This window comes from Fusarium redolens (genome assembly GCF_020744475.1).
Source record: "Fusarium redolens strain MPI-CAGE-AT-0023 chromosome Unknown BKA55scaffold_1, whole genome shotgun sequence".
Classification (NCBI taxonomy): Eukaryota; Fungi; Ascomycota; class Sordariomycetes; order Hypocreales; family Nectriaceae; genus Fusarium; species Fusarium redolens.
In genome coordinates this window covers 3439209-3461618 of record NW_025763664.1, presented here as the reverse complement: position 1 = coordinate 3461618, position 22410 = coordinate 3439209, and the positions used below count along the sequence as shown (strand labels likewise).

Sequence of the window (22410 nt, the reverse complement as noted above, 5' to 3'; positions counted from 1 at the left end):
AAGATTGACACTCTAGAAAAAGTATATTGGTAGGATCGTCCAGACCATGAAAGAGATCTTTCCATTTTTGGGCCTGTACCTGTCAATTCAGCAGGGGGCCAGAGCGGACTTGTTTCAGATTGCTCAGGGGCTATGATTTGAAACTTGGGGCATCATCTTCCGTGCACTCAAAGCTGACGGCCAAGTGGAACCACCAACAGGAAAAAGAAACAACATCTCATTTACATGAATTGCGAACCTTTCCTAGCCTTTTCCCGCTCAGTCCACACAAAGCTAGAGGTTGGCGGATCATCACCCTAAAACACCAAACCTTGCGACAGCTGTTGAAGCTAAGCTCTCTCTGTATTTCTCCGTCGGGGATATCGTCTATTTTCTTGCTGAGCCTTACGAAGGACCCTGATCCCAGCTATTTCACATCGTCCCCTGTTGTCTTTTGCCGGAAGACCCGTTTGTTACCGCTGTTGCCGTTCACCTCTTATGGCATGGCAAGCATAGCATGTCAGGAGATTTCGAGTTGCCACTTTTCTTCCTGGTCCCTGGACCATTGGAGGCCGACAGATAACGAGCAGTTTTACTCAAATCGACTTCATCATCTCCTTATCGGGTATCAGTTGCCCGATCGCTAACTTAAGCAACAACGTCCCAAGTTTCAAGTGGCAATCCATGGTCTTATTAAAGAAAGTAGGAGGCAATATGCCGTACATGGTAAGGACTAACGAGGGTCTGTCTCTGTTCGGTCAGACCTAGCCCCAGCAAGGCCTTGGAATTAACGAACTGTCACTGATGATCAACCACTAACACGAGACCGATTTCAACTATCAACCACAGCAAAGCGAACTTCAGAATCATCCCAACTCACTGCCATCCGTTCAGAACTGTATCACTCTGATGAATCCCTGCCGCCTCCAGGCCATAGCTCCACAAGGCTTTCCTCTTGGCGTCATCTTTTGCTTCCTTGCCGGTCTCGAGTTCGTCTGTACCATTCAGATACAGCAGCTCACCCGTCGGCGCCTCAATTTCAAAGGCAAGCCGAACTGCATCTTCAGCACTCTTCCACAATGGACGGAACTCTCCATTGGGTTTGAACCTGGCCTGAAGAGATATAACTGGCGCCAGGATCTTTAGGAAGTGAGACATGACTAAACTGCCGCGTCGATGTAGATCTGAACCCATGGCACCGGGATCAAGACCTACCACGGTGATATTGGATAGTTGTGGATCCTGAACGAGACGACTGGCGAGTTCGTACCTGGAGTCGTCAGATGATAACTCCGTCAAAAGGCTTGGTGGACTTACATGAGCATCACCGCACATAGCTTGCTTGCCCCATATCGTCGATATCCCGTCAGCCATCCTCCGCCAGAGTCTGGTCTGCTCCATCTTCCCTTGGCGAGCTCTTCTGGTCCAGGGAAGAGGCTGTCGTATCCAGTGTAACACTTTATACTTGTGTTGTTCCGCTCATCGTTGATACTGCATTTCTTATCAGCGAATGCTGTCTTGCACATATGCTACGACTTACTCATGAGACCAGCTTCCTATCAGAAGTATCCTACCATTTTCTCTATCCATGCTCTGAAGCAGGAGAAGAGTCAGTAGTTGATTGGCCAAGAAATTGACTTGCCAAGTCATCTCGTATCCATCATCCGACATGCTCTGTTTATGATGAGTACAAGGCATCTCTGACCGTTGGGCTCGAACTCACAATCTCCACGTGGTCTTGATATCCAGCGTTAAGGATGAGTGCTCTGATGGGAGGCAAGTCTCCAGCAGCAACCCTACGGTTGATTCTGGCTGCCATTGTTCTGACACTCGCCAATGAGCTAAGGTCCAAGTCAACGACATCATGCCTATGAGCCTCTGGAGCTGACTTCAAAGCCTGTTGAAGCCGAGTTGCCGTTGCTGCTCTTCTGACAGCATAGACACCAGTGTAGTTGCTAGCCAGTTCTGGTTTGCCCAGGATATTGGTCACAATGGCTGAACCAAGACCTCCATTGGTCCCGGTGATCAGAATAGTACCTTGAGAAGAGGACATCGTCACGAAGTTTTGAATGCAAATGGAAAAGAAATACAGAGTTTGTTTAATCCGTCTTTGCTGCACTTATACAACTGACCCTCGGCGTTAGCCCTCGTACACCCAGGGCATGCATACAGTCCCGTGCAAAAGTTCCGACACATCCGAGGTCCGGACCCCGCTTTCAATTAAACATCAACATCAACACCACAACTTCATCGCGTTATTTCTATAGGAAAAGATGCCTCGAATACGGCAAAAAACACATCATTCTCCTTGCAAAAGAACGAGGTTTGTGACGATGTACGAATCAGGTGTTCGCGTGCAGGATATCGCAGACAGTGAGGGGCTAAGTCGGCACGCGATCTATGGAGTCATTCGACGGTACCGTCACCAACAATCAGCAAAAGATTTACCTCGCTCTGGAAGGCCATCACGACTATCAGATATAGATAAAAATCATATCAAAATACTCATTGGAAGAAACGCTTTTATCTCATACCAAGAAATAATTGATTGCACCTGTTTGAACTGCAAAAGAAGCACAATTCGTCGCTGGCTTATCAATCAGAAGATACAACACAAGCTTGCACTTCGACGCCCGTTTCTCAGCGAAGAAAGTGCTCAATTGAGAAAAGCTTTCTGTGAAAAATATCGTCATGAAGATGAGTCTTTTTGGTATAGCTGGTGGTTTTCTGATGAGGTCTCTATCGACCGTACAGACGGTGACTATACCAAGTGGTCATTTTACTCTGCTGTAAGTCTAGCCCCTTCTATTTCAGAAGCTTCTTTTGACAACACCACAGGGTGAGAGACTCCATCAAGATAAGGTGCAGCCCTGTAGACGGCCTGCCAGACATTCTCAGATGTTCTTTGGTGCAATTCACTATGATAAGCCGTCTAGGATCGTCCCTCTTGCCGGCGATCCTGAGTCTGAGAGGGGAGGCGTAACAGGAAGGATTATTCTATCCTGTTTACAGTCTTATCTTCCCGGACTGGTCGAGGAAGGAGAGACTTTTCAGCACGACAACGCCCGTACATATAAATGCCGGAAAGTTCAGAATTGGCTGCTGCCCTGGGCAAGAAGAACAGGAGTCTTTCTTGCTGACTGGCCGCCATACAGCCCTGATCTCAACCCCATTGAAAATCTATGGAAAGTCCTGAAGAAGAGGATATGCGATAGATATCCTGAAATTGCTGCTTATCCAAAGTCTGCAGCAGCTTTGGCCCGGCTGATTGAAGCTGCAGAGGAGCTTTGGTCGGAGGTCGAAGATGAAGTGGTCAAAAACGTGATAAAATCGATGCCCGACCGGTTGAACGCCTGTTACAACGCAAATGGCTATTATACCAAGTATTAAACTATATTTCTGGAATCTCCTTTTAAGTCTCTACAGATTGATATATATATTATCTAAATTGAAGAATTATTGCCCATGCAATTGCAATCCGAAATGGCAGTATGAGATCGAGGTAGTTGGGGTGGATCCGGAATGTGTCGGAACTTTTGCACGCCCACTGTAGCCCCATTTTTATTAGTGATTATTGGTATTCCAGGTGCTTTCTTCACCAAAGATTGAGACTGGTCTTAACACTCCTGGCTGATATAAGCCAGCTTGTCGCAGTTGGCTACTGGAGGAACTTCAACTAAGCCCGCCTGGTTATGTCATACATTATATCAAATGTCCTTGAGGGCTAGCTATCTCTTAGCTTTCGACAGCGGTACGGTAATCATAGACTAACCGTCGTGATGGGGTTTGAGATAGCACATTTTAGAAAATTGGTAATGGAACACATATTACTTCGTATCCTCTCAACAGATATGTATGACTGCTTTCTGACATCTGTATCAACTGCACGTTCACTTGAGACTTCGATAAGTAGATATTCAGCATCAAGTGACTGATTGTTATGTATGTGTTCTCTCATTACTAATATGTACATTGAAAACTATGATTTGACCAGGAGCGTGGAGCATCTCGTACTGCCAAACCTGATTTGTTTAGTGAAACAACTCGACGGCGTCAAAGATAAAGTTGGGGCTCAGGAAGTCAGCGCCGGAGCTACCAGAGATAACCTCAATAGTAATGGTATTAGTGCCCGCCTTGAGGGTGCCAGCAGGAATAACAGCATCGTATACCTCACCAAATCCACGGTAAGCTCCCCGCGTAACACCTCGAGAGTCGATCTTTACGGGAGCATCGAAGGCCTTCTTGAAGCTGCCGATGGTGACCTGGGGTCGACCACTTGCAAATGCAAGAGTGGTACCGATACGGAGGGTAGCTTGGGTAGAGATGGCAGAGGGGAGGTTAAACTTGATAGTAACTGGGTTGTTGGCAGCCTTGAAGATCGCCATGGGAAAGTCGCCAACAGAGCTAGAGCCTACAGTGTAGGTGAGAGGACCCCAGCTAGCCATGCGCTTGTCACTGGGATGCATGCGCAGCTGATTGGCAGCGTTGCGGAAACCCTTAGGCTGGCCATCCCAATCGCCAATTCGAAAGACAGAGGTGTGCTTTCCTGTGGTAATGTCGGAGTTGGCGGCGATAGAAGAAGAGGCAGTACTGCCAGCAGAGACGCTCACACTCTTAGAGGCAACCTTGAGCTCACCCTGGTAGAGAACTTGAGTGTAAGTTCCTGGTACCATGAATGGGGAAGTGAAAGCGCCGTTGGATGAGGTGTAGGTCCAGTACTGGAAGTCCTTGTTGAACCAATGCACAACACCCTGGAAGCCAGACTGAACGCCAGTCGCAGTACCACTCACTCGGCCACGAGAGGAGTCGGCGGTGTAGTTAGGAATAGACAGGTCCTTGAAGAAAGACATGTCAATATCCTGAGCCTTGGGAACACCGGATCGTGAGAAAGACAAAGCGTAAGGGCCGTGGAAGCCCTGGCGGAACTCTTCAGTCTTGACATGACCAGAGTTCATATAGAAGGTGAGAGCACTGAAGTCGCCGTTGTTGTTGCTGTTAATGTCACGGAAGAATGGACCGCCTGAGCTCTTCTCGTAGGAGCGCGAGGCGTGAGTGACCATGCATGCGTGCACATCCTTGGCGCTGCTCTGGAAGCACCAGACATCGTTGTCGATGAAACGCTGGGATGAGTAGAACTTGGAACGAGTCTGGCCGTTGACATTGAAGACATCGGAGCCCTCAACCGCAGAACCACCTGAAGTATTAGAGGCCTCGCCGAAAGGTATCTCGTTGGGCAGTTGAGAGCGATCGAGGCGAGTAATGTAGCGAAGCTCGCCAATGGCAGGTTGCGACTTTGTGTCAGTAGCCATGTAGACCACGCTTTGGCCATTCTGGACGACATAGTAGTGAGTCAGGTCAAAGTCGCCTGACTTGGTGGTGCAGGTGACCTTGATGTACTTGTCTACGCCACAGTCAGCATGTTACAACGTTTGAAACACATCTTTTTACTCACTGTTGAGAACAGTGGACTGGACACTGGAAGACCCCAGACCAGAAGCAATGTGAGAGGTCTGAGACTTGTACTGGTACTCAGCTCCGCGGTATTTGATCGAATTAATGGAGCAGTCACTCTTGCTGACGGTGACAGAGAAACCGTTGGAGTTGCCAGAGTCAACGACGAGATTGTTACCGCTGGTGGTGACGCCAAAGGCTGCCAGAGCCGGGGCAGCACTCGCAAGAGCACCGAGATACTTGAAGCTGACCATATTTACGATTACCAGATCGCCAAGTAAGGGCAGTATGAAAGAAGGGAAGATTTAGCGGAAAAGATCGTTTTCGAATGGAACGAGAGACTAGAAAACGATTCAAAGAAGCAAAGGGGAAACCATAACAAGTTAACAACGGCATAAGATGAGTATATATTCACCCATTGCATGCTTGGCGTAGTGCTCCTTGCAAACCCAGAGATATAATGATACAGAGACGCTAATTGGAGGAGAAACTATAAATATCGTGATGTGGGAAGAATGCTGAAACAGACGCTAGTTTTCCGAGCGATGTAGCGATGCCCGTGCTCCTAGGACCGAGATTGGGGCAAGGATGGCAGTTCTGAGCGGACATTGTTTCTTGAAGTGAACTCTTCTCGGTGATGATTTGCGAAGAATGCCGAAACTGCCGTCTTATGTTGACTCAATTTGGGGAGAGTTGCAATGAAATCTCTCCGAAGTTGACGTGATTTCCGTTTATGGTATCTTGACGGAATGGTATTGGTGGGGGAATTGCCCACTTCAATGTGAACCCTTGTGCTATTTCGTAACCTAACCATCTGGATCATTATCACGGTATGTCGCAAGAACTATTTGTCAGGGTGTGAAAATCGGTTCCTGTTTAACGTTTTCTGTGCTTCGTTTACCCTCTTCAATCAGAGGTTTCCTTTATGGAATGGCAGCAGATGCTCAGATCGTAACAATCTTAGCTCAAAACACCAGTGATCATGATAAACCTCTGAGCCTAGCAAAGAATTCCCAGAGCAATCCACAAACAAGAAATGACCGCCATAGTAATTCCGCTTGCCGAACCTCTTGATCCCAAGTTAGATCCTCTACTGCTCTGACCTTCAGCACGCCCATCGCCATTCGCTTGTCCATCATGCTCGATTCGAAAATTATAGTCATCAGTGTATCCCGCTGGCTCACATTTTGTCCCTTCAGCCATAGCCATCTTGATCGACCAGTGTCCACCCGCGCATCTCTGAAATGAGTTGGTCATACAGTGCCACTGGCCCTCTGTGCTGCATCCCGAACCTGCTTCCTCATCGCGTTTAAATAATGTGTTGTGGGCATTTTTTGAGTCTGATGATGCCAGAACGAGGCATGAGGAGAATAGAAGAAGTACCGCTAACGTTGCTGGTAGCTTTAAAATAGAGGTGGGACGCATTTTGATGTAATTGGGCCCTCCGGATTCCGGATGAGATCGGCGGCTTCGGAGGCGGAGCCGGCGTTGTGTGGGGTTAGTGGGTCGAAGCAAAGAAACAGATGACTTCTAGAAATTGTAGATCTTTGTTTCAACGTCAACGTTCCAAAACCGTAGAGATCAGAGGTTTAAATACTTCCCCTCTGAGACACCGATATTTGACCTCCTTTCATATTCACATACCGCCTCACATCGTATCGCCTTGGCTTGGCTTGAATGAACTGTTGCTGCCCAGCGTGGGTCATGTACTGGACGTGGATCAGTCTCATTGGAGAACTTGAAAAGCAAGACAAGCGACAATGGGGAGATGGCTTTTTGGGAACGAGGCTCGAGGTCTGTCACACTGTGTGATTTCATGTGGGGATGAAATATTAGCTGTGATGAGTCTTGCATAGGGTTGAGGTACGTTTGGCTTTGAGTGTGATTTGATGCTGCACTTGTAAGTGAGGGCTTGTGGCAGCTCATGAGCCAATCAAGGACAAGGCGAGCATCCTGGGACGACGTTGGAATAATTTTGTACCTGGAATGTAGTAATTGACCAATTATGAAAGTTCTAAACTAACTATTCTTTTACTAGGTATCAATGCAACATTACGGGCGACCAGGAGTAGCATCATTCACAGCATTAGAAGAACAATCGGGCACCCTGTGAGCTGAACTGCCGCAACCACAGCTGTCAATTGAGATAAAGATGAATGCGTGTAGATTCAAATAGCTCCGACTCCCTTGCTCAAGAAATGAATGTTTTATGTTGTTTTTCAGACAGTCAGATCCTTCTGTCTCTCAACTTCCACCCACAATTCCCCCTCACCAACATCCTGTTCAGACTATCACCCTATGATAGACACTACTTTGGCTCCCCATGTTGCTGAATCAGACATACTCAGAGGCGCTGACAGTCTTGGTCGCGGCCTGCTGGTCCTTAATCTTTCGAGCCCGCTCTTTGAAGAACATGCAAGCCACTCCAACGATGGCGACGAAGAAAACAGAGCCAATCATGACTCCTCCGATGATGACCGCCTCGTTGTGGCTACCGGCCTTGTCGGCAATGTACTTGGCGGAACTATCGTGGCCATTGGTGCTGAAGGGGCCCATAGAAGCATCCATGATTGTTGTAAAGTGTGAAGTTTGAAGTATGATATTTGTGATGTTCCTAGACTCGTGAGTAAGCGCTCCTTATCTAAGGCAAGGAATGACTAACAGTCTTGTATATGTTGGGTGTTGGCAAAAGATCGTGGATCAAAGGACGACAACTTGAGTGAGATTGCTCAACTGCTTGCACCAGGCTCGCAATGCGTGAGAACGAATGGAATGGTTGAGTTTGGCATTGCTGTCTTGCGGGTTTGCCTAGTATTTATTTTCATTAGAAAAATAGTGGTAATGATGAATCGTTTTCTTCTTAGTATTGTTCTTGAATAATGTGGATTTCTGCCTCTCTTGAATGTTTCGGACATTATTTATGTCTGCGTCTAACATGCGGTCAAACTTACCAGGCTCGTATGCGCCACGACTTCTAGAAGCTCTGAGATGATATATCATTCTTCTGACCGCAGCTAGCACGCTAGTCAGCCGTCAGATTATATTCAACAGCCATAATGTACACTCTAGCAGGGTTCAGCCAATTTCGTTACGCAAGATGTGAGTTTCATGCTTTGTTCTGCATCTTTAATTAAAGAAGATTGATATTTATTGGTATTATTCATTACATGCGGCAAAACGTCCCAGCGCTTGGTCCGCTTACCTCCTTTCGCTGGGTCTATTAAACTGTGCCCAATATTACAAGGAAACCATCATGCTATGCCAGTTATCCTTCCTGTTCGCCATGCTGCTTACCCTTTTGTCTATTTCCCCCGTCGAATGCATGCTGAATTCGTAGCTGAGTAATACTTCAACTTTTCGCAAATTGTTTGAAATCAGATCGCCAATGCTGTGCCATTCCAGGCCGGGTAAGAGGTGTGCCATGCGCCATTATCATGTGTCTTTGAGGCAGAGCTTGGCTCAGGGGTGCTATTTTCGGTGTTTGAAGTAGTAGTGGTAGTAAATGTGATAAAAGTCGTGGGCGCTACAGGGGGCTCATAAGGTACGGCGGCAGTAGACCAGGATTCATCCTGAGTCGCATGGCCTTCAGCAAAGGTCTCCTGTGAAGGAATAGGCGCCACTGGAGCGTCCGGTGCAGGACGTTCAGTTTGTTCTGGAGCTCTAGCACCCTCGCTTGTCTGGGTAAGGAGTGTGGTTGGTTCCGAAGCCGGAGCTGAGCTTTCGATAGTGGGAGGAGGCTGGGCGACTGTCTCAACTGGTGGTGGATAGTAAGTGATGTAGGTGGTCGACAATGTTTCAGTAGTCTGAGGCGACTCAATGTTGGTAGGTGATTCAGGCTCAGGTTCAGGTTGGGGTACGGGTTGAGGCTGAGGTCTGGGCTGAGATGTCACTCCTGGAGCGGCGGCCGAGCTCAAATCAGTTGGACTTTGTATAATCGGCTCTCGCTCGTCGGTATTAGTGCCGGGCTTCTGTGTGATTGTCGGCTTCTCCGGTGCTTTGGGCTTTGAGCTGGGGTGAGAGACAGTGACAGTCTCAGTGACTGGCTCATCGTCCATGTTGACAACCGAGACGGTAGTAGGGACTGCCTTGGTGACAGTCTTTCCGGGAGCAGTGATGATACTGGGCTTTTCAGTTTGGGTGACAATTTTTGTGACTGGCTTTCGTGTCACAGTTCGGATGACTGTCACGACGCCATCTCCGTCGTTGTCACTACTACCGCCACCGCTACCATTGCTGCTGCCCCCATTTCCATTCCCATTCCCATTTCCTCCACCAAGGTCGCCTGAGGCGGGGTCATCGTCGCCAGGTTCCAAAGGAACGACTGAGTACTTTGGTTTGGCTGTAGCATCACGGTGCACGATTCTAGGCTGGGGAAGTGCAGTGACGGTTGTATACGAAGTAGAAAGAGCCAGAAGAAGGGGGATGAACCCGCGCATCTTGACGAGGCTGTTTCGCCGAATATGTTTGTTGTTTGCAGATAGTGAGTTCGGTGTTGTTTTGCGAAGAACAGGAAATGACTGCGTGGTAGTGCTTTAATGTGCTTGCGGATGCTGGCACTGGCAGCTAACAAGAGACCATCAAGGGCGGGTGAATGCTGGGGAGTGATTCACAACTGAGTGAAGGATAATCACAGTCTGAAAATGAGAGACAAATGTTGAATCTTACGTGAAACCAAAAAGACAAGATAAGAGAAAGAGGCACAAACCTGGCATGTCCTAGGAATAGTTTTATTTCAATTGCAATTGAGATGGCTGGTGAAAGCTGCTATCCCTTGCAAGTCCCGAGACGTGAATTCATGGAGGTTGGAGTGACACCAAAACCGCGCTAGCATCTTCTGGTCAGGAACAATCGGGGGCTCCAACGACGTTAGTCCTAGCAAGCGATTCCCCAACCACCTGTAAGAGCAAATATAGAGCTTTGATTGGGTTGAATTGTGAGCCAACGTTATCTCGAATGCATCGTTCAGCTGCAAAGCATCGGCGGGGTTATCCGAAAAATGAAAATCAACAAATTCAATCCCTTATTTGGCCATTTATGGTCTAATCTATTCTTTAGGTTTCCAGTCCCTCTTTCTTGACTCTGCTCTGGAACTATGATGAAGTTGAGTTGCGCGTTCGTGGCGGTGGAGTGGCGCTTTTGTCACTTTGAAGTGGCTGGAGGACGTCTCCAAATCCGGCAAATCCAATAATCAGGATTGCCTGTCTGAGTGAACCCATGATCATGGCAGTTGAGAGTCCGAACAGGTGATTGCGATGACGACTCGCGCGAGCTTGGCAGTGAGCTCTTATTCCCCGCGCATCCGTCAACACATCCACTCAGCCTCGAATGGTGGTCATTTTGTCGGGAATAGGTGACAAAAATCGTCTCCGCATCTTCATCGAAGACTAGGTTCCCATGCTACAGAAGCGGGTCAGGCATTCTTTGACACTCATTTCTTGCATCTGTCCAAGATATTTCGGACTCTTGCTGCATGTTATCCGAGTCTCAGCTGCATTGACCAGATGCTTAAATCACGATGCCCCTCCCAAAGTTTCTCGAATGAGGGGCAAAAACATGTCAACAAGACGGTCTGTGTGGTGCAAATGACGTTCCATCCGATCCTAAGTTTAGGATCTTGGCTGTTGGCTTGCTCCGCCTCTGGGCAACCCACATGGATCGCCATTATTGAGATAGCGCCTCAAGGCTGAGCAGCATATGCGCGTCTCTCTTCAGCCCAAGGCAACTCAGGTACCATAAGTAGCTTCGGTTTTAAATAAGAGACCTAGGTGCCACTGTCCGTTTCCATTCCACCAGCACTTCCGTACATACTCCGCTTGTACAAAACCCATCATTTCCCCTCATAACACCCCGCAATACCCGTACAAATTTAACATCACATCACCTTACACCACATAGACGAAATAGTCATACGCACCATGTCTTACCAAGGTTACGGTGCTCCCTACGGCCGTAAGTAATGCTGTCTATATCTACAACAGGCAAGGCAATCTGACGCGATTAACATGTAGAACCGCCGCCTCCACAAGGTTATGGTCAATATCCCCCACCACAACAGCCGTATGGTGGTTATCAACAACCTCCTCCCGGACAATATCCTCCTCAGCAAGGCGGGTATCAGCAACCTCACGGCCATTATCCTCCTCCCGGAGGCCCTCCTCCGCCTCAGCAACCTTACGGCGGATACCAGCAGCAACCTCCTCCTCCACAACATTACGGCGCACCTCCCGGTCCTCCACAGGGCCATTACGGCGCGCCTCCTCCTCACCAGCAACATCATCAACCCTACGGTCAACCTTCACCTGCGCCGCCCAGTCAGTACGGCGCGCCTCCTCCTCAACAATATGGTGCGCCGCCAGTCCAACCTACTCCGCCCTCACTTGGCTACGGACCGCCTCAGATCATCCAATGGAATGGTGGCCCTGACGCTGACGCTCTGCGCAAAGCCATGAAGGGTTTTGGTACCGACGAGAAAGCATTGATCGCCATTTTGGCCAATAAGGATCCTCTGCAAGTTGATACGATCCGTGCTGCTTACGAGCGCAACCATCGTCGCAAACTGGTATCTGATATTCAGAGTGAGACAAGTTCATGGTTCCAGAAGGCTTTGGTCTCACTGGCCCGCGGTCCGCTCCTGTCTGACGTGCATGCCTTGCATGACGCCATGTCTGGACCTGGAACTAAAGAGATTGTTCTCAACGATGTTCTGCTTGGTCGATCAAATGCAGATCTCAAGGCAATCAAGAGCGCGTATTATCAAACTTTCCACGACAAGCTCGAGGATGTAGTGAAGGGCGATTTGAGCATGAAGACTGAGCGACACTTCATGATTGTTCTCGGCGCTACGAGAGCTGAGGACGCCGCGCCGGTCGACCCTCGACAGGTTGATGACGATGTCATGCAGATCTACAAGGCTACCGAGGGCAAGCTGGGCACCGATGAGATTCTCGTATGCAGCATTCTCAGCACAAGGAACGATAATCAAATACGGGCCATTGCGCACACCTACAAGCAGAAGTTTAATAAGGACCTTGAAAAGGTTATCAAGAGCGTGAGTTCATTTGACACTACAATAAGAAACAACTGACTAATGTGACTTAGGAATTTTCTGGCCACATGGAGGATGCTCTTCTTTTCCAGCTGCGCAATGCCACAGACAAGTACATGCATGCAGCTAAGCTCCTCGAAGATTCAATGGCTGGTATGGGAACAAAGGATCACCTTCTTGTTTCAAGAACAATCCGCTACCATTGGGATCGAAACACACTTAACAACGTCAAGGGCGCATACCAACAAAGATACGGTAAGAGTCTGGGTAAACGGATTTATGGCGAGACCTCGGGTGACTACCGAAAAACCCTGCTGGCAGCAATTGGCGAGCCCTATTAAGACATGGAGGGAGACGAAAAGACAGACGAAAGGGCAGACTCACGCGCTTAGAAGGGCATGACATGGATAAGGGCTTCACAGCCTCTCACGGCCGATGCTCAATATAATGATAAGGCGTTGGCTTTGACGATACACTGTCTTGAATTTTAGCGGCTACTGGCGACCTGTGGAGAATGACATTAAGATACCAAGTATGAATTAAGAATTATGTTAACTGTTAATGAGTTTGAAGAGTCAATTGTGTGACCTTGGGTCTAAATATTAGGGAGCTTATCTATTTAGTATTATACTGGCAATATGTAAGTCTTTTACTAAAACTTATTAATTATTACTATGAAGTTATAGGTAGGACGATAATATATACAGGCTGTATAAGTTCTTATAATACTGAAATTAATTAATAAGGTAAAAATATTAATTAAGGTTTACTACTAGCTATTCCTAGTTATATTATTACTTATGTGCTTAAGCATAAGCTATCACGTGGCCTTTTAACACTCTTAGAAGCTATTTTTGAATCACGCTAGCGCTAATAACGCGCTAATGGAATTTTATGAAGCTACAGGCTCCCCCTTTAAGCAATAACCCTCCCTAACTTTTTCACGCCCTTGGCGCATCCATAGGAAACAGAGCCCCTGCTAACTTTTATGCCCCTAGCGCGCAAGCAAGTGCGAACGCGTCTTGAAGGCATTTGGCATTTGGGCATAGAAGAAGGCACAACGATATTCATCAGTTGGTGAAGGCTCACAGTCAGCTCTGCTCGCTGCTTGCTTGCATCCTCCTCTTTACTCTGTTTCTTGTTTTCGAGCTCATTCATTATTAAACCACATTCGATGATAACTGAACAATCTCCATCAACTCTGGATACACTCCTCTGAAGTTTTCGAGATTCTGAGATATCAGCTGAGAGCGAAGTGAACCGCGACATTTTTTCTCTGGGGTGTTTGGAAACAGGAGAATGGCGACACAAGCTACATCTCCGCCAGCTGGTGTATCACTGCAGAATGGTGTAAATGGTGCAAAGAGTCCTAATCAAACTATCGCTCATCCGCACGGCCAAACACCAGTACCTCTGCCGAGCTATGCTCCTCCTTCGCGATCTGCGTCAGTCACCTCTGCCCCTACTGCGCAAAAGCCAAGCGCTTCCCCTACGCAAACAACTCCTTTTCTTCCACCAGGACAGCACCAATCTCCGCCAATGCAAGCAAACACTTTGAACCAGACAATTCCGCAACGCCCTCAGACGCAGACGCCCAATGCTCCACCGCAGGCACGAGGTCTGATGTCGCCACCACTGAACCAATTGCCGCAGTCCGTCGAATCGTCAAATCACTACCATGAATTGACTGCTTTAGTCGAGAAGACGCCGGCTTCTGTTGTTCGCCAAGTTGTTCGAGACAAATGGGAAAAGTCTCTTGCGGGCTCACAGTATCACATTGCTTTCTTGGTAAGTTCCCCATTCGCTCGATTTTGTTCAAGTCTACCTTTATTCTCATCTTTTAAGCGCGTTGGTTTCATCACAACTCCTACACTTTTCTGCTCATGCTTCCTATGATCTTGCTAATTGTCTCATAGTTGAATGCGACTATGCACCAAGCATCTCCTGATACTATTGCTAAGGCCGTCCAGGAGTTCGGTGCAAGCCTAGTACAAAAGTCTAAGCGTGAGTTATTGGGTCACCTCAACGCGAGTGACTTTGACGAGCTCGCCGACCTGATACTCCCTCGGGTTAGTACACAGTTTCTGGACAGGGCGCTTGCAAGGCGTCTGGAGACGGTACCAGCCCGACAGCTTGTCAACGCGTTGGCGCGTGCAGAACGGCTGGGCTACGATGTCAAGGATATCGTCCAAGAGCATAATGAGCATGTCATCCCTTCCTTGCACTCGTTGCCGGTGCAGCCGCAGCCGCAGCCCATGGGGCCTCTAACAGACACGGCACTTAGTGCGAGGCAGTATCATACTCACCCCGTCGCTTCGCAAACTCCCCCACCGCCAATGCAATATGTGAATCAACCAGTGGCTCAAACTCCAAAGACGAACTACCCGTCAGACCTTCCAGGACTCGTTTGGTGTAAGTGTGGTTGGCCATGCGCTTCGCAAGCGGCACTCGATTATGTACGTTACGAGCTCAAATAAGTTGATTGGATTTTTTTGGATGTGTCTAATAGCAAACAGCACCACAAGAAGAGCGCTTGCAACAGAATCCAAGCGAATGACGTAGCTGGAAGAGATATTTGCCTCTTTTGCGGTTGCAGATTCGGTAGTGGCGGTGGTTTACTCTACCACGAGAAGTCCAACGTCTGCGGAAACCACTCCCGTGAGAATGCTGAAAAGATGCGGAAGTTGCTTCTTGCTCTTCGTCCTGAGAATCCCCAGCCTCCTGTGCCAGACGCCTCTACTCAAATCACACACATCCCATACACTCAAGTGCCAATACCGTCAACTCAGCCACAAACAGCCTGGGCTCACTCAACGCCATCACATCCTGCTGGTACTCCAAGTCGTGATTCGGGTCGCGATCCATACGCTCACCTCAGTCCTGAGGATTTGAACAGGTTTAATGATATCATGAAAAGTGCCGAAGCAAAGTACGGAGGTCTGATGAAAGATGCCATGCTTCTCGACGAGCCAGAGAGATCGAAACGATTAGCAAGTCTAAAGAACTCGTACAACACAAAACAAAGCACCACTCGCAAGAAATTTGGTATCCGTCTTCGCGAGAGGCGAACCAGAGGAGAGATCGAGGCTGAGGAGGCTCGACTGATCGGGACTCCAAGTGGCACCGCGACTCCACCACAGGCTACAGCCACATCTGATGGCGATTTTCACTCAAGGAAGAGGGCACGAACCGACGATGACCAGCTGCCGTCGTCGAGCGCAATAAATAGGACGCAAGAGAGTCCCCAGAAGAGGGTTCCTGTATCAGAGATGGGCGGACTCTCGGGGTCATCAGCAACCGCAGAGCTCACAGATCCTACGGCATACTTGAACCCAGCTCAACCCCGTTATGCGCTGTCAAAAGCAGCCGCCCGCGGTGACCAGCCCAAGGCGTTTGGTTCTGCGGAGCGAAGCAGAACATCGATGGGAGGAACCCTCGATGATCCCATGTCGATTGACGACGATGACGATTCGGAAACAGACAGCGATAACGATAGCGATAGTGATGGCGACATTCCGGCTACTATCTCCTAATCTTACAGATTCGCAAGCATGAGCATGGCGTTTGGGACTATACGTTTTGATACCCCTGACATCAGGATGTGAAAGCACAAGAAAGTCAGGTTTGGGGTGCATTGGGGATGGAGTTTAATAAGCATTTTGACGGGCGCCGGTTAACATAAACAATGATACTGCGCTAATGGGAATCCTAGGAGGGTAAGACATCAGAGTTGCTCCCAGGGCAACTGGGTTTTGGCTGTGAGCACTGGTTTCTAAATAATCATCGATCGAAATAGGCGTCGAGGAAATATCCTTGAGCGTATATATGAGCGTGTATATACTGCACTAGGGGATCTCGACGTGAAAAGAGTTTTGGAATCAACAGGTATCATGAAAACGCTGTACATTAGTAATACAATACCATTAGGATGCTAACGACTCTTGGTGAACTCTGTAGAGAATGCTGCAATGGTGTGCAGAATTGTGGAGGTAACGCCTTTGAATATTCAAGTATTTTACTCGAAGCTGTAGATGGTTCGCAGCAGGGAGAGTGAACAACACCAACAAGAATTGATGGCCCCACGCATGACTCAGTACAACTTCAAGTCACGAGAGATTTTACTTGAGAAGGACGCGACAGGCGATAGGTGTTTCAGCCAAGAGGAAAGGATAGGGGTGGTAGAATCGAGACCGTGCCTTGGATAACCGCCTACCTACCTGTAGGTGGCTAACGTGGGCGGAAGGTTCCTCCCGTTCAAGGTCTGGTGGAAAGTTCACAGACAAGGGCATGTTCAGTGGAGCGCCTGCGCAAACACTGAAGAGACAATGCCTTGTTCGAAACCAAAGAAACGTCTCATTTATAGAGTAACTTTGAGCTTATTCTGGTTAACGAGATATTTCCTCTCTGTTCTAAATCTGGCCATTATCACTTTTAATGGCGTTGTGTTACTTCACGATAGCATTCATCCCTCGTCGGCTGTTAAACATCCAGAGGTGCGTCTGAAGGACCTCGGTTTCATACCATGGCAAAATAGACCCCTGATGCCCGATACGAGTTGACGCAGGAACAAGAGATTAACTTACCGAAAGCCCGCACAGAATCGTGGCAAAAAGAACGATGCGCGTTGATAAGCTGAGCGTCTTCTCCTCTCTCATCCCTATCGCGATATCCAACTGGCTGACCAGGCGCCAGCGCGGGGCCGCAGGCTATATGGTTCGACCTATGATAGCCTGAAGCGCTGTGCAGCACAGATGCATCTGCAAATGCAGTGCGCAAGTGTGACGGACATGGAAGCTGATGCAAGGGTCCTCACGCTGACTGGACGGAATATCCGCACGAGGGGGCCCGTTTTGGATCCGACCTTTTTGAAACGTCCAAGGCCTCTGGATCAATAGGCTTCTCTGCTCACTGTATCGCCACGAGGATGCCCAGAACGCTAGCTGCCTTCAAGGCTAGAACATGCCCCCAAATGATCGCCTTGAAACCCACTAGCGACCGCCTTTGGTGTTGATGATGTACATGGATGGCGCTATGATTGGCCGATTATCGAAGCTCCTTGTCGTTCTGGCAAGGGGCTCAAGCGAGCTCTGTCTGAGGACTTCTTTTTCTCTCCTCAGATACTTGATAATCCTGCCATGAGCCACTCCTGGTGACGGCCTTTCTGTTTCGAATTCTCCTCTTGTTTTGTTTTGCTATCAACTGGCCGGCCCAGCACTTTCCTTCTACATACAGACTGATTTAGTTTTATATTTGTTTCTTACCCCCTCAACACCCTCTTCCCTCTGTTTCCTTTCGGGTCTCGTCCTTTACTGAAACTCACAAAACACTCTTGTCAACTGTTCCAAGAGACATCTACGACGATCATGGTTCCTCTGTTCAGCCCCTCTGGCTTTGGCCGTTTCAAGGATAGCCATGGCCGTTTGACAGCGACTGCTTCACAGAAGTCAGTTCCGTCGCCAATGCCATCGCCTTCACAACCTTCGCCTGAACCAATGGCGACTGTACTTATTGGTCCCAAACAACAGCGCTTCAAGATCAATAAGCAACTATTATGTGCAACTTCGCCTTTCTTTGCCGACCGTTTTGGCGATCCTTCAAGTTCCAAGTCAATCTCGTTATGGCTACCTCGCGAATCATCCTCTATGTTCGGTTTGTTTGTTGATTGGGTTCACCTCGGTCTCCGGTTTCGTCCACATCTTGATGAGATGATTTCTAATGCCTACGATGCCGGCCTTGAAGCCTCGCAAAACATTCACTGGTCTCTAATCCGCTTGCACCTCTTTGCATCGCGCCTTGGGCTCTATCGACTTCAGGACCTCGCCATGGACTCCATCCAAGACCTCTATCTTCGCTGCGATTGGGACGTTCCCTCTGGTCTCATCACTTTCCTCTACACAGAATGCGAAGATCTCGCTGCTATCCGACTTCGACGATGGGCTGTCGCCATGGTCGCCTTCTCCTTTACCGGCGGGCCCCGTCTCACCTTCCATCCTCAGGAATCTGCTACTTCGGAACCCACCCGCTTCAGTGATCTACTCGAAGAACTTCCGGAATTTGCAAGCGACTATGACATACATATGGAAAAAATGCGGCTCTCAGGTCTCGACATTCGCTTCAAGAACCCGCAGCTGCGCATTCCAGCTAACCGCCTCCGCAATGACGAACGCGCATTTGGTTTCCGTCAATGTTCTTTCCACTCACATCGCTCAAGCGTTGGCGAGCGACGATGCCCTCACGAATCAGGCTCAACAAAGCACCGCCGTGTTTATCAATCATCGGTAAAGGATTCAGGGCCAGAGTCCACAGGTTTAAGCGCCCCAACCCGGAGATATCGCGATGTCGTGCCCAGACCACTCTTTTCCGGACCAGTAGACTCAGATATCGGGGAGGACGACGATGACGAGATTTCAAAAGCGATAAAGCATGTGAGATCTATTTCAAGTACACTCAAGACCTGAAGGGAGACAACCTTTGCTGAAGAGAGTGGCTGGTGAGAATCAATCCGGCAAGGGGGCTGGGCATGAAACTCTGATCTGCTTGATCGCCGTCATGACCCCCATCATTCTCAAACAGCCCCAAGACAACTCAAAGAACTTGACTTGAAACCTGGTCATCAAGATCAAACAGGACGGCAACTGGACCAGGTCGCGTTTCTCGAGCACGTCCAGAAAGTTACATCACTGTCTCTCAGTCAGGGAGTTCGAGGACCTTTATACACATCGCCTCATGTCTGTGACATGGGCCTTCGTCATACGACGATACTGGTTGTTCCACCAGTTTTTTCCCTTTCTTTTTTATGCACAACCTAGTCATTTCTCCCGGAGAGAGATGGCCAACGTCCAAGCGAGTCTCAGAACAAGATAATATTCTTTGTAAAATAGTATTTAATGTACATAACGACAAGATATCCTATCATATCAAGAGAATAATCAAACATCATGGACTCTCCAACTATCTCACTCTATTGCAATCAAGGATAATGTCTATGTTCACTTTCGATGGACGGTTCATTTATGAAAAGTATTTTTTTTACATCATTCAGATCGTTGCTCGTTCTATGGATATTAAGTTCCATTGCATCATTCGTCGAAGCTTGATACATGTTCATGGTTCGAGCCCACAGAGAGCTTGAATACATCGTGGCTCTCATCACAACATCCCCATTTACGGGGATGTCTGTTTTACTCAATTCCAAGGGTAAAAAATAACACGGCAAACGTAAGGCTCTGTTTGGCCAGCGTGCTGTTCGTTCCATCATATCATCATGAGCTGTTGAAAAATCATCCCGTTCTGGGAAGAATTGAAAGAAACTTGACAAGTTGTGTCGTTGGGCGATTGTCGAGAGAGAAAGCGCAATGAGCAAAGACGCTCGCCTGCGTGCTGGGAAATCCCAGTGTATAAGAAAGGTGAAACAAAGTGTAGAAGCGGAAGGAAACCAGAAAACGAAGGCTATCGTCGGATAGACTGCTGCTGTCTAGATGCATATGCAAATGTTGAGTCGTGGTCCCAACAAGATTCGATCAATGTGTGTCGGTGTCCATGAACTCATAAAACTCATCAGGTGACATAACCTTGTGGAATGTACAAAGAAAAGAAAAAAAAACACAAATGTGGTGTGTTAAAGCGGTGACTCGGAACGTCGACGTGGTTGGTCTCGACGACGGAAATCCTTAAGTCTTTCGTCGATATAAGCCAGTCGGCTTGCTAGCGATGATCGGGTAACTCCCTGGTTGCTTTCGCTGGATTGTTGCACGGTTGCGAACGGCCGGCGAAGAGCATCGGGGTCGTTGCCAGCTCCATGTGACAGGCGATTCGGGAAGGAAAAACTAGATCCTCCAAAAGCGAAAGGTGAGCCTAGTCGAGGGGGCACGTCTCCGACTGGAGGGGCCAGCGATTGCTGCTGAGCAGCTAGTGGCTGTGAAGCTTCGAACAGCTGTTGGAGATTCTTGCGTGGGACAACGACGTCAGAGTCTATCTCAGGTTCAGTCTGAGGCGTTGCGAACTGGTCGTTGGTGGCTGATAAGTCGACAATTGAGGCTGGGTCAACCCAAAGGTCGGAACCGAGACTGGGTCGCTTAATCTTCCGAGCCTCAAGATGGTTGGACCGGCGCTTGTGGGTCGATCGGCTACGTGTAAGTCGGACCGGAGACATAAGAGCGCGGCGCGGGCCGCCTGTGTGAGTTTGTCTTTGCAACTTAGGATCCACAACGAAGTTTGAGGGTAGCGAGCTTGATGAGCTAGGACCATAGCTTCGCGCTCCAAAGGGAGATGCAAGTTGTATGTGCTTCATTTCAACTGGCTCCAACGTCTCGTGATTCGGTGGAGGCAACGAAAGTTCGTCGGTTTGAGGCTCAGGTTGCGAGTTTGTTAATTGAGCCAGAGGACCTTGCAGTTGCATTGAATCAGAAGTGCTAACTGCCAATGACATAGCCATATCTTGGCCCGAGAATACCGAGGGGGAGCGACCGAGGACCGTTCGACGATTCCAATAACGGACTGCGGATTTGTTGTATGGAGAAGGGCTGGGAGCTAAATATTGTGAACCCCGCGCCTTAGACCTGGCGTTCATCTTGCAAAGCTCCCGCAGTTGGGCGCGAGTGGCAGCACAGGTATGAGGCCACTGAACAAATGGACCAGCAGCTCCTTGCGTGGGAGTGATGCTCCCACTACTGAGATCAATATTCGCCTGGGCTTTAGACCCCTTCCAACTCCTCTTCGCCTCTCGAGCCACACGCAAGCAAACTCCATGAGGAGGGATGCCGCTCTTACCAATACGGAAAGGCGTGACCTTAGGGTCTTGCAAATACATCATATAGGTAGACCATAGGTGTTGGTTCATAGGTTTTGTCCAGGGCGCTCTTCGAATGGTATCTCGAGGAACCTCCGTTTTAGTAGGCTTGAGAGTTTTACTATTGTCGTCGGCATTTGATAGCTCGTTCGCAAGACCTGCGTGCTCATTGTCTGGGCTGATGCATTGGCTCAAATCCTCCGAGCTGATAGAAAAGTAGCTCAGCAGGGAAGCGCTCGTGTGTGTTGAATGAGCTGTTGAAGGCCGGCTGGACTCATAATCGGGACTAGATTCGAGGCTACTGAGAGTAGAATCGATAGACCAGTTTGGATATTGTTTGGGGGTCAAAGTTGGTAACACGCCTGGAGCAGGAGTCTTTGGAGGCGAAAACATGCGCTCTGAACCACCGTGGGGTGTGAAGGGTATATCCTCCATGTCGTTAAAATGTGACATCGGGTACAATGTCTCTGCCATCTCCTCGTCAAGTACACGAGGCTCCTCGATACTGGGAATAGGGATGTCTGCAGCGGCAACTGACGCTAGAAATTGCTCTGTGGGCGCATTGAGATTTGACGCATTCCTCCTCTTGACTCGGAATCGGGGTCGCGGCGGGGATGGTGGTTGAGTCTCGCCATCTAGAGCAGGCTCGGGGGTTCTAGGGAGGTCCTCGCGACGTGCGCTTCTCGGCCAAGGGGCCGCAAGAGATTGGAAGTGCGACATGGCGGGTCACAAGGAACGCGAATGCGCTCCAGAGTCGCGCGAACTCCGAAATGGTGGTATAAGTATTCGAGGGAGAGCAGCGATGAGCGGGGCGATTTGAGTGCAGAATGAGTCGAGGCGAATGTTTCGGGATGCGGCAGCGCTGTCTTAGATCTCGTCAAGATGTCGCACAGCAACTCAAACGATACTGAGCTCGAAATTGTCGATAAAGTTTTCGGCGATGTGATTTCAAGCGCCGGAGCAGTTGTAGAGTATAAGATCGAGTCGAAGGTTAAAGCGCGACAGGATGCGACTGGTTGTTTATTTGTGCGCGCGCCAATACTATCCAGGGAATAGGCGAAAACACAAGAAAACCTGTTGATTGTTCGATCGCGCGTCGTCGAGTTTGGTATGTGATAGACGGTAATAAAACAAGGAAAAGTATGTC

The 22410-nt window shown here is 48.8% G+C and overlaps 9 protein-coding genes across 9 annotated transcripts; 4 read left to right on the top strand and 5 right to left on the bottom strand.

Annotated features, from left to right (window-relative positions):
- Positions 1-855: 855 nt before the first annotated feature.
- BKA55DRAFT_532699 (uncharacterized protein) lies at positions 856-2032 on the bottom strand (the record flags this gene model as incomplete). The annotated part of the gene is made up of 4 exons (XM_046189371.1): positions 856-1249; positions 1297-1470; positions 1520-1653; positions 1703-2032. The coding sequence occupies 4 exons, from the start codon at positions 2030-2032 to the stop codon at positions 856-858; spliced, it is 1032 nt and encodes a 343-aa protein (XP_046056853.1).
- Positions 2033-3903: 1871 nt separating this feature from the next.
- Positions 3904-6032, bottom strand: BKA55DRAFT_631272 (Rhamnogalacturonase B, N-terminal-domain-containing protein). Its single transcript, XM_046196951.1, has 2 exons — positions 5432-6032; positions 3904-5380 (listed from the first exon to the last, which is right to left on the bottom strand). The coding sequence occupies exons 1-2, from the start codon at positions 5682-5684 to the stop codon at positions 4011-4013; spliced, it is 1623 nt and encodes a 540-aa protein (XP_046056852.1). The 5' UTR covers positions 5685-6032; the 3' UTR covers positions 3904-4010.
- Positions 6033-7011: 979 nt separating this feature from the next.
- Positions 7012-7998, bottom strand: BKA55DRAFT_631270 (uncharacterized protein; the record flags this gene model as incomplete). Its single annotated transcript, XM_046196950.1, has 2 exons — positions 7012-7411; positions 7775-7998. 2 exons carry the CDS (start codon positions 7996-7998, stop codon positions 7012-7014), a joined length of 624 nt encoding a protein of 207 aa, XP_046056851.1.
- Positions 7999-8804: 806 nt separating this feature from the next.
- On the bottom strand, positions 8805-9866 carry BKA55DRAFT_496432 (uncharacterized protein; the record flags this gene model as incomplete). Its single annotated transcript, XM_046186369.1, has 2 exons — positions 8805-9147; positions 9220-9866. 2 exons carry the CDS (start codon positions 9864-9866, stop codon positions 8805-8807), a joined length of 990 nt encoding a protein of 329 aa, XP_046056850.1.
- Positions 9867-11181: 1315 nt separating this feature from the next.
- Positions 11182-12972, top strand: BKA55DRAFT_32908 (uncharacterized protein). The gene is made up of 3 exons (XM_046185708.1): positions 11182-11379; positions 11439-12478; positions 12529-12972. The coding sequence occupies exons 1-3, from the start codon at positions 11346-11348 to the stop codon at positions 12814-12816; spliced, it is 1362 nt and encodes a 453-aa protein (XP_046056849.1). The 5' UTR covers positions 11182-11345; the 3' UTR covers positions 12817-12972.
- An 802-nt stretch (positions 12973-13774) lies between these two features.
- Positions 13775-16008, top strand: BKA55DRAFT_683150 (uncharacterized protein; the record flags this gene model as incomplete). Its single annotated transcript, XM_046198462.1, has 3 exons — positions 13775-14263; positions 14392-14931; positions 14992-16008. 3 exons carry the CDS (start codon positions 13775-13777, stop codon positions 16006-16008), a joined length of 2046 nt encoding a protein of 681 aa, XP_046056848.1.
- A 714-nt stretch (positions 16009-16722) lies between these two features.
- Positions 16723-17091, top strand: BKA55DRAFT_550543 (uncharacterized protein). Its single transcript, XM_046191278.1, has one exon. The coding sequence runs from the start codon at positions 16801-16803 to the stop codon at positions 17032-17034; it is 234 nt and encodes a 77-aa protein (XP_046056847.1). The 5' UTR covers positions 16723-16800; the 3' UTR covers positions 17035-17091.
- Positions 17092-17838: 747 nt separating this feature from the next.
- Positions 17839-18933, top strand: BKA55DRAFT_497722 (uncharacterized protein; the record flags this gene model as incomplete). Its single annotated transcript, XM_046186488.1, has 1 exon — positions 17839-18933. The coding sequence occupies one exon, from the start codon at positions 17839-17841 to the stop codon at positions 18931-18933; it is 1095 nt and encodes a 364-aa protein (XP_046056846.1).
- A 1160-nt stretch (positions 18934-20093) lies between these two features.
- Positions 20094-21983, bottom strand: BKA55DRAFT_495720 (uncharacterized protein; the record flags this gene model as incomplete). Its single annotated transcript, XM_046186307.1, has 1 exon — positions 20094-21983. One exon carries the CDS (start codon positions 21981-21983, stop codon positions 20094-20096), a length of 1890 nt encoding a protein of 629 aa, XP_046056845.1.
- Between the last annotated feature and the right edge of the window lie 427 nt (positions 21984-22410).

Excerpts from the sequence above, each read along its gene's own strand:
- BKA55DRAFT_550543 (XM_046191278.1), top strand. The coding sequence starts at position 16,801 with ATGCCTTGTTCGAAACCAAAGAAACGTCTCATTTATAGAGTAACTTTG.
- BKA55DRAFT_631272 (XM_046196951.1), bottom strand. The coding sequence starts at position 5,684 with ATGGTCAGCTTCAAGTATCTCGGTGCTCTTGCGAGTGCTGCCCCGGCT. Across the intron at positions 5,381-5,431 it reads CCAGTCCACTGTTCTCAACA|ACAAGTACATCAAGGTCACC; the intron begins GTGAGTAAAAAG and ends ACTGTGGCGTAG.
- BKA55DRAFT_32908 (XM_046185708.1), top strand. The coding sequence starts at position 11,346 with ATGTCTTACCAAGGTTACGGTGCTCCCTACGGCC. Across the intron at positions 11,380-11,438 it reads TTACGGTGCTCCCTACGGCC|AACCGCCGCCTCCACAAGGT; the intron begins GTAAGTAATGCT and ends ATTAACATGTAG. Across the intron at positions 12,479-12,528 it reads TTGAAAAGGTTATCAAGAGC|GAATTTTCTGGCCACATGGA; the intron begins GTGAGTTCATTT and ends AATGTGACTTAG.